Source organism: Sceloporus undulatus, chromosome 6 (genome assembly GCF_019175285.1).
Source record: "Sceloporus undulatus isolate JIND9_A2432 ecotype Alabama chromosome 6, SceUnd_v1.1, whole genome shotgun sequence".
Classification (NCBI taxonomy): domain Eukaryota; kingdom Metazoa; phylum Chordata; class Lepidosauria; order Squamata; family Phrynosomatidae; genus Sceloporus; species Sceloporus undulatus.
In genome coordinates this window covers 88,994,415-89,005,031 of record NC_056527.1, presented here as the reverse complement: position 1 = coordinate 89,005,031, position 10,617 = coordinate 88,994,415, and the positions used below count along the sequence as shown (strand labels likewise).

The window sequence follows — 10,617 nt, the reverse complement described above, 5'->3', positions numbered from 1 at the left end:
AAAGAGGAGGGTTTAAACATTCTTTAAAAAATACCAAATCTGAAAAAACTCTTGATTATGTCCACATTATTATTAAAAATGAAGCTTTTGAATGGTTTCTAAATAGAGATTTTTGAATGAAAGTTGATGTGTTAATGAAAAGTAAAAATGTTATTCTATGATCTGGATGTCCCACATCTGTGTATTAGGCGCGGTACAGGCCATCCAAAAATGCTGGTCTGCAGGCACCTGTTTTAACTCCTGAAGGACACCGCAGCCACCAAATCATGTGACATTCCTCCAGAGTAAAAAGAACCTGGTTCTTCCGGGTTCTTTTTGTGGCACCCGGGTTATCAGTGCACTCATGATGTAACCGATGCGCAGGGATGTGCAGACGCTGCACATCACTTACATAAAGATGGCAGCCCCCATGTGGATGGGAGGCCACTGTTAGGCCATCGCTCACACATACTAGGGTTCTGAAGCATGTGGTTGCCGCGCGCTCTGGAACCCTAGTTTCGGCGGCAAGATTACCTGTTCTCTTGCGTGTGTGTGTGTTTTCAAAATGCAGTTTTTGTAGTTAAAATCATACAGTAGGAAGAAACCCCAAGGGCCATCCAACTAAACCTCCTGCCATGCAGGAATACACAATCAAAACACTCCTGATAGTGGTTTGTTGTTTGGTAAGTTGTTTGGTGACAGAAAAACCAGGGGGAGGGGGAAGTGTGAGGAGGAGAGTGGTCATACAATCCATTTTAGGGGTTAATTTTGCCCTACGTGTTTAATTACATGCAGACACAAAAAGAGACGGTTAGAAAGGCAAAAAGCTACTTGGGGTGCTTTTCTTTTCCCCAGTACTTAGAAATTTGTTTTTGAACTACAGGGATCCTGGGACTTGTAATCTAACATGTAGATGTTTCAAGTTCTGCCCCTCCATTTCTGCCACTTATAGGTTTTGAGAGTTTTTTTCTAATTAAAAAGCAGGGTATAGATATATACAGATAATTCATTCCTGTTCCCCAAAAACAAAGAAACCAAATTCTCGGGTGCACATCCTCACCATTACATGACCTATAATAATTCATTCTACAAGTTATTTTTCTTTGTAGGGATGAAGTTCTCTTTATAAGTTCTACCCATGTTTCTCCAAAGGCAGCAGGAAACACCTGAGCTTATTTATGCCCTTCCACAAATCTGTTCATAGGTGGAAAAGATCTGGTTCATTCTCAGCCTCTCATCACCACATATCATGTGCTCCTTGCTGGATATAAAGTTATGTATATACAGCACAAGTGAACTGCCTGCTGAGTATAAAAGGGAAGTGCCTTATACATTGCTTTTGAGACAAGACCATTGTAACATCCTCTTCATAAGCTTTGTTGGCTAGCACTTGCATTTCCTTTCTGGTTTCTGTAACTGCCTCATAAAAAACAATGGACAGAGGTGAGTACTATCTTCTCTCACTTTTACTCTTTCTCACTTGGTTCTACAGGTATCAACTTGAGCCAAAGCCCAGCCTGCAAACATGTTACTAATGGCAAGGCTTCATCTTTGGATGTAATCACACTAATAGTGTGTTGCTGGACCCACAGAGGGTACCATTTCATTGCCAATAATAATTTTGGCTCAGAAATACAATGGGAAACAAGGGTCAGATTTAGAGCCCCAGTACGTCTCAATTTAAACGTGGTAACAGCAAATAGACTGTGCTATTATCTTGTCCGGGTTCCTGTTATGGCTGTAGGAAGGACTGCAGATTTCAAATTACAAAATGTCAAGGTGATATTTACCGGGTGGTAAATGACCTCTCTGCTCTGGAAGCCCCTATCACTCAGTGGCACAGTTACTCAGTGATAGGTCAAGCTCTCTGTGCATGCTCTTGTTGTTATTATTTCACAAGGTTCATGAAATACGTTCAGATTCAAAATTAATTATGAGCAGGGCTGAGTTGTTGTTGTTGTTGTTGTGTGCCTTCAAGTCATTTCTGACTTATGGTGACCCTAAGACAAACCTATCATAGGGTTGGTGTTCTTGTTTTTTGCAGGATTCGTTCAGAAGAGGTTTTGCTATTGCTTTCTCCTAAGGCTGAGAGCATGTGACTTGCCCAAAGTCACCCAGTGGGTTTCATGGCCAAGCCATGAATTGAACCCTGGTCTCCAGAGCTGTAGTCTAACACTCAAACCATTAAACCACACTGGCTCTCAGTACCGATACTGAAGGAATAATTCCGTATGACATCACGTTAACTGCCATGGCTCAATGCTATGAGATTCGGGGAGTTGTAGTTTGTTGTGGCACCAGAACTCTCGGATAGAGAAGGCTAAATGTCTCAAAGTGCGATTCAAAGAACTATGCAGAATTCCATAACACTGAGCTATGGCAGTTAAAGTGTCAAACCAGATTATATTTGCAGTGCAGATGCAATCTTAAATGTCACTTTGTTTAAAGAAAGTGTGTGCATTTGTAGGCAGTTGTGGGCTTTATTATGTCTGTTGTAGATTTGAAAAAGAAATTTAATAAATGTAATTTAATAAATTACAAGTAAATAATAATAGAGAGCCAGTGTAGTGTAAGGGCTTGAGTGTTGGACTATGATTCTGGAGACTATGGTTTGAATCTTCACTGAGCCATGAGACTCATTGGGTAACCTTGGGCAAGTCACACGCTCTCAGCCTCAGAGGATGGCAATGGCAAACTCTCTCTGAAGAAACCTCCAAGGAAACCTCACGATAAAAACAACAAAATGATATTAACCTGTTGAAGAAGACCAAAGCAACTAAGGCAAGATGCCTTGTGTAGATAATCTGGAGTGGAAGCTTGTTTGAAAAGTAGTTGAAATGCACTGGTGTTTGCACTGTGTTCTTTCTCCAAGCACAAATCAAAGTGCTGTTCTAGATGTCTGAACATCTGCAATGACTAGGCCCCCAAGCCTCTTTTAAAAATATATATTTTTAATTTTTTCTTTAAAAATATCAAATCTTTACATATTTTCACTTTAAGCATGAAACTATGTATACGTGATTACATTCAGGCTGTGTGTATAATATAAAGGTATAATTTTTTGCTAGTTGTTTAAGACAAAACTATTACCATTACATTCAGGAATTACATACATACCATTACATATGGGAATTATGACTTATGAGTAACTTTAGTACAATAAAAAATTACTAAGGATTCTGTATGATGTGGTATGGGAGGAGGTCAATGGGGTGTGTGTGACACCATGAATAACCACACTGGGTGATGCCAACTCTGTTGACACCACTCCCTTATCTACTACCTTGTAAACCCCCTTTCAAATTACACTCCTCCCTTCACATACGCACCCTTGCCATATGCGGATTCCAGCTTACACGGATGGCGAGTGGCGAGGGACAAAATGGAGTGCGCCGCCATTCAATTACATGGGACTCCAGCATACACTAAATTTGCCTTACACCCGGGGAGGGGGGTGTTGGTCCAGAATGACAAGGGCGGACTCTACAATACTTTCCAGCCAAGGCATTAGAAAACACATGCAAAAATCCTTATGGAGATCTGTACAATCCTAGAAACTAATGCAAATAAAAATCCTCAATCACAGACATGCTTATTGCAATTACTCTTGTATGGCCCATGACTGTTGTACATCACAGCCTGATTCCCAATCTTAAAGAGCCACTGCAGGGGGCAGCTTGGGAAAGAGGTTTTTAGTTGGGTTTTTTGTTCAAAAAAGTAACTTTCCCAGGTTCTGCTTCACACTAAACCTGAGTGATCTGTTTTTGTGAAAAACAATATACCTGAATCCCAATCTTGAGTGCAGATTGCCCACTTTGCTGTTTGGTAAGAAGGAGGCTTGCAGTAATGTTGGCTGTTGTGTATTTCTCTCCTCTAGACCAACTTCTGAAAGTGGCCATCCTTTGGAACCTTCCTCTCCTTTCTCAGGTATGATGCCAAGAAAGAAAGAAAAAAAATCTGATTGATGTCCTATGTATCACTGCTGCAGCAGGAAAATGTTAAATATTGTTAAATATTGTTAAATAATGTTAAATGTTGATACTAAACAAATGCATTATTTGATACAGAAATTTATTAGATACTGTTCTATCTTGACTTTCCTCTAATTAGCTCAAGGCACCAGATGCGAATCCGTGGATCCCCATTTTCTCTTCATACCAACTCTGTGAGATATGTCAGTCTGAGAGAACATGATCAGAACAGTTAGCTTTTAGCAGCTAAGAGGGAACTTGAAACTCTCAAGTGCCAGTTCAACACCCTAAACATCAAATCTAAAGTGGTATTGAACAACTTGCAGCTGCAGAGTGGCAGGTGCTGTTGGGCTCATGCACTGCTTGTTAACTTCAAATCAGTATCTGATTGGTCATAGTGGAAACAGAATGCTAAAGCAGTAGACTTTCAGTCTGATCTAGCAGAGTTGTTATGTTCTAAACCAGCCTTCACCAACCTGGTCCCTCCACAGATGTGTTAGTTTACAAAACCTATGATGTAATAGCCATGCTATCAGAGGATGACAGCATGTAGGCAGCTATCCTAAAAGGACACATTAACTACACTTTGCCACCATTTCTGGGTTGCATGAGCAGCTCAGGTTGGTTTTAGGTATTGTTTTCCTAACCCTTTCTTCCTCTCTAAATCTTCACTTTCACACTTGCAAGAAAAGGATGGAAGGTATTCTGGTGGGCTGTCGTCTTCCTTTCTTTTTAAGTGATTTTTCTTTTGTACACCCACAGGATGTGGTAGGAGCCCTTGCTCACTGAGCCCACCACAAGATATAAACCTTATAAGCCTACAAGATTTTGTTTTGGTTTGTTTTAAGGACTATATGGCCTGTAGAGGCCAACCTCAAAAGGCTTTATCCTGTTTACTCTGCCTACAACTTCTCAGCCCCAGACCATGATTGCTTCTGTGGGTACACTCTAGCCACTATGTCCCCCCCCCCTTCCCATGTCCTTAGCCATCTCTGTTGCTTTCTCCTAGCTTGGTCCCATCTACCCTGTTTCTTCTCTTCTTGCCCCATCCACCCTGCCCAACCCAGTCTTCAACCAAATCTTGTGTCAAATTCAGTCCAATACCTGGAGGATCCCTCCCTTCCCAGGGAGACCCAGGGCCCGAAACGGCAGGCCAAAATAAATTGGGTCTTCGGGTCATTTTGGAGGTATGCTATTTAAATAATGTATGCATCCTAAGAGTCTGGAAGCCGTGCCAAAGCCACGCTTCAGTCCTAAGGACTGGAGTACAGCTTTGGTGCAACTTCTGGCCTCTTAAGATGTGCATGTCATTTAAAAGCATACCTCCAAAGTGACCCAAAGCAGCTTTATTTTGGCTTGTCTGTTCAGGCCTCCAGTCATAAAATTTTGACTAATTAAACTGCAGAAGCAAATTACTTTCTCGATGTGTGTTTTTAATTGTCTGGAGTTTCCCACTGCAAATGTCACACACACTTCAGCTTCCTTTGAAATGCTCGTAAGGATAGCAAGGCATGCACCAGAAATCACATGCTGTAGCCGCTCCTGAGAGGTGAAATGGAGAAGGTAGTTTATATACATTCTCAACCTATTGATGGAGAACAAAAAAATTAAAGGTCACTCTCATCTACCTGCTTCCAAAGACTTTCATATTTATGCCATTTTGTTGTTGTTGTTGTTGTTAATTGCCATCAAGTCACTTTGACTTATGGCAATTCTATGAATAAGACATCCTGTCATCATCAGCTCTGCTCAGGTTCTGCAGACTCAGGGCTGTGACTTGATTGAGTCTACCCATCTGTAATGTGTTCTTCTTTTTCTGCTGTCTCTCCCTTTACTGAGCATTAACGTCTTTGCTAATGAGTCATTATATGGCTGAAGTATACTGTGTATAAAGGTAAAGATAAAGGATTTCCCTTGACATCAATGTCTAGTCGTAACCGGTGCTCATCTCTGTTACTAAGCTGATGAGCCAACATTGTCCGAAGATGATTCCAGTGGTCATGTGGCCAGCATGACTGCATGGAATGATGTTACCTTCCACCAAAGTGGTACCTATTTATCCACTTGCGCACACACACACACACACACACACACACCTGGTTTTAAATTGTTGCCGGTTTAAAAGTGGTTTTGACTGTTGCTTGGTTTAACTGTTACTATGTTTAATGTGTTTTTATCTTATTCAAATGTTTATGATTTTAGTGTAGAGATGTTTTAAATTGTTTATATAGTATTGTATACTACCCTGACATCCTGTAATAAACAACAGGATAAGAAAAGCTTCCAGGTATCAAGCAAATACTGTAGCAAGAAATAGCATCTCCAGACCAACCTAAATTGATATCTCAGGAGGAGGCAAAGGGCTTCTAATATTTGATAGCTTTAGTATACTCAGGAATTGAAGTTTTGTCTGTTTTGTAAAGGCAAAGGGTTACATCTCTCCACCAACATCCCACCCACAAAATACCTGTCCAGATGCTATTTAGTTTTCATTACTAGCCCTTTATGCAATTGCTAACTGCTTGAATAGCATCTCTCTTAGTTTTCCCACTGACTATATGGGCATATGTTGTAAAACAGAAGCTTGAAATGACTTCTCAAGTATTTCCTCATCACCGGAAACTCTGGGAACTGTAGTTTTCTTATATAGGTCAAAAATCTCTAACATTCATGCTAAACAAGTAATAAATAAATAAATAAATAATAACAACATTTATTTATATCTTGCCTCTCTACAAAAAGTAATCGCATTACTTGCCACAATACTTAAACGACTTTACCAATCAATCAATCATTTATTATTACGGCATACAGCCAGTACAAGATAAAATACAATAAACATTGTAAGTTTATTGGTAGATGGGTCCCAGAGAGTGGCATTCAAGGAATAAGCACACAGTGAAAGGACCATCTCTTCCTGAAGATGTTTCACAGCGATTGACAGAACTTGAAAAAGTTACTTTTTCAGAAAACAATGCCCAAAATTGGGAATTGAATATGCTGATTGGGCTATTCTGTCAATTGTAACCCCAAACAGTAATTTTTTTCCTGGCTTTCCCCCCCTACATCAAACCAGAGTGGAGAATGTGTGACCCTCTTGGTTTTGCTAGGTTGCAGCTCCCATCATTCATCACATTTAATTATGTTGGCTAGGACTAATGGACACTGCAGTCTAACAACATCTGAAAGATCATATGTTCCCAGTCCTGACATAGAGAATTCTGCTCAGATGTTGCCAGTCAATATTTAGATTGTAACAGATGCTTTGATTTTCCTTCTAGTTCTGCATGGGTGAGAATGTGACACTTGAGTATGACAGTGGTGACTATAATTACACTATTGACTACAATCTATATGAGGAGGTCTGCAAGAAGGAAGAGATTCGAAGGTTCCGAGCTACTTTCTTACCCACCATATATTCCATTGTGTGCTTTGTGGGCCTGGCTGGTAACAGCTTGGTCATGTTGACCTACATTTACTTCAAGAGGCTCAAGACAATGACAGATATCTACTTGCTCAACCTTGCCTTGGCTGACATCCTCTTCCAGTTGACTCTCCCCTTCTGGGCAGTCAGCGCAGCCAAATATTGGGTCTTCAAAGACTTTGCTTGCAAGGCTGTCCACTGCATTTGTCAGATGAGTTTCTTTAGTGGCATGCTGCTGCTCCTCTCCATCAGCATTGACCGCTATTTTGCCATTGTCCAAGCTCCCTCAGCCCACCGCCATCGCTCCCAGAGGGTGCTTGCCAGCAAGATCACCTGCTTCTCCATTTGGATACTGGGTTTCATCCTTTCACTCCCTGAGGCAATGCACAGGGGTGTGTATGAGTCTGAAACGCAGATGCCACGCTGCACCCTCAAAACAGTCAACTTGCTTGCCTTCAGCACCTCCATCAGAATCTCTCAGATGGTCTTTGGCTTCTTAGTGCCCCTGCTGGTGATGACCTTCTGCTACTGGATCATCATCAGGACCTTGTTACAAGCCCGCAGCTTTGAGAAGAACCGAGCCATCAAGGTCCTCATTGCAGTTATGGTTGTCTTTGTCCTCTTTCAAATGCCCTACAACAGTGTCATGCTTGCTGAAACCATCTCGGCCTTCAACAATACGACTGGCCAGTGCAATGCCATCAAGCGCATGGATGTGGCCAGTGATGTGACATACAGCCTGGCCTGCTTCCGCTGCTGTCTCAACCCCTTCCTGTATGCCTTCATAGGTGTCAGGTTTCGCAATGACTTGCTCCGGCTCCTTAAAAACCTGAACTGTATCAGCCAAGCACAGCTCTGGAAGTGGTCGACAAAGCTGGAGAACAACCGATGTTCTATTGGCACAGAAACTGATACCACCACCACTTTCTCCCCATGAAGCACTATGGACACAACAGAAATGGCAAACTGACCATGAAATTGAGTTAATGACATCCATCTTTGTGAGGGACTGAGTAAAGGACCTCTGAAGCTCGCCAGGCAGGTATGCTACCAGAAGCAAAAGATCATCCCTTCTTGACCAACCCTTCTGTAGATCAACTGTAATGAAATCCAGGCTAATAAAGGCCACAAAGCAGCAAAAAGTGAACTGTTGCTTACAGATCTGAAAAAGTGAACCACAGGGTGAAGCAAAGTGCTCTGTAAACCAAAAGAGGTGATCCGAATTGTGAATCCAAAGATGATTTGTCATAATAATAGTCACTATGTGCCTACGCCAAATGGAATTGCATCAAGAACAATGCAAATATAAAAAGGTGAACCTAGTTCAGTTTGTTCCACAGAGTAAGAAACAAACATGAGCACAAGCAGATAAACACATTTCATTATTTTATTCCTAGTTTCTATCTCTCCCACCCCACCGCCAGTTTCTCTATTTGATTTCTTTTTCTCCCCTGCCATCCCCATATTATTGTTATGCCAGCTGTAAAATAGACCAAATGACCATCTGGGTCAAGGCACACGCACCCTCCCCCCCCCAAAAAAAAACTTGTTTGTCTAAGTTTCCTCTTCCTCGCTTCATATCCACCTGTGCAACCTAGATGGTTGTGACCAAACCGCTTCAAGTGATTCAAGGAAGAAATGAATGTGTTGTTAAACTGCTGATGTCTATGCTTGTTTCCTATACAGAAGATGCATTTAAAGACAAACATTGTAGAATATGATTGTTTAATATACCTATCTATATATCTATAGCCTGCAGAAGGCACATATAAGTTGAGTGTTGTATACCAATCTTGTTATTAGCCATTCCATTAGTTGTCCACAGTAAGCATCAAAGTTCTCATTCCTGTACTGTCCTGTGTTTATAATGGGCTATATAATGGTATCTGTGCATGTGGCTTCAGTGGTGCTATGGTAAATTCTGATGTTCAAGCGGTCATTGTGATTGCCACCATAGTCACAATTATAAATTCCAAAAGTGCAAGCAGCTATATTAAGCCATATCAACAAACCAGTTCTACCAGTTCATATCCACCACAAGCTAGTACATATCCACCACACACAAGTCCTTTGTAAAGCTAATGGGTTTTAACTGCCAATTGAAAACCAAGCCACCCTAAATGTACCTTGTATCATAGCTCTGCAACTATGATTATATCATCTAGGCTTAGAAGGAACAGGGATATATGAGGGGGTGCCAAGTGACATCAAATGGCAAATGGCATCATTGATCCTACAAGCCCTGATTCCACTACAACATTATGAACTCCCTAAAGTTTCCCAGTGGTGAAGTAGATAATAGAATCATAGAGTTAGAAGAGACCACAAGGGACATTCAATCCAACCCCCTGACATGTAGAAATACACAAAGTATTCCCAACAGATGGTCATCCAGCCTCTGTTTAAAAAAAAACCCAAAGAAGGAAATTTCACCACACTCCAAGGCAGCATGTTCCACTGTTGAACAGCTCTTACCATCAGGAAATTCTTGCTAAACTTTAGGTGGAATATCATTTCTTGTAGTTTGAATCCATTGCTCCATGACCTAGTCTCTGAAGCAGTGGAAAAAGCTTGCTCCATCTTCAATATAAAAAAATGCACTATGCCATCTGCTCAAGGGTTCTCTTACCTGTTTTAAATAATATATTGTATGTTTGTTGACAGAATATTGTGAACAAAATTATTACTGTTGGTTTTTCTTGAGGAAATTCCTGGCCAGAATCTTAAACTTGACAAAATAATGTTGATAGCGTGAGATATTCCAGTAAAATCTCTCCAGGAGAGCAAATTGTTAAAAGATTGTTTCTTGACACAGAGACCACCTTGGAATATTCTGAATTTGGAGGTGCAGGGAAGAAATCAGAAATTTAGGGGAGGGATCTTACCTCCCCCTCCCCAGGGATCATTTTTGCTATAGATGATATAAACAAAATCTCTGTCTGAGAAACAGTAGAAGATGATATTTTTGCATGGGACTGGGGAAAAAAGGAAGAGAATTAGATTAGAATTCTGGAACGTATCTTGGAGAGGACTGCCTCTCTAGAGATCTGATATGGGAAACTGACATTAGCTGTCTATAGGAAAGTTAAACTGTGTGACTCTATCTAAGGTTAGTTTGTAGTGTTGCAAATAAACAATATATCACAGAAATGTCAAAAGTGTCTTCTAGTAGTTTCACCTTCCAAAGGGTACTAAACCCAGGTAAGAACTGCATCTCAGGGCTTGTACAGGCAGTAAAAAGTC

At 40.9% G+C, this 10,617-nt stretch overlaps 1 protein-coding gene across 1 annotated transcript; it reads left to right on the top strand.

Annotated features, from left to right (window-relative positions):
* Positions 1-1,304: 1,304 nt before the first annotated feature.
* On the top strand, positions 1,305-9,764 carry CCR7 (C-C motif chemokine receptor 7). Its single transcript, XM_042475117.1, has 3 exons — positions 1,305-1,422; positions 3,857-3,906; positions 7,232-9,764. The coding sequence occupies exons 1-3, from the start codon at positions 1,413-1,415 to the stop codon at positions 8,309-8,311; spliced, it is 1,140 nt and encodes a 379-aa protein (XP_042331051.1). The 5' UTR covers positions 1,305-1,412; the 3' UTR covers positions 8,312-9,764.
* The last annotated feature ends 853 nt before the right edge of the window (positions 9,765-10,617 follow it).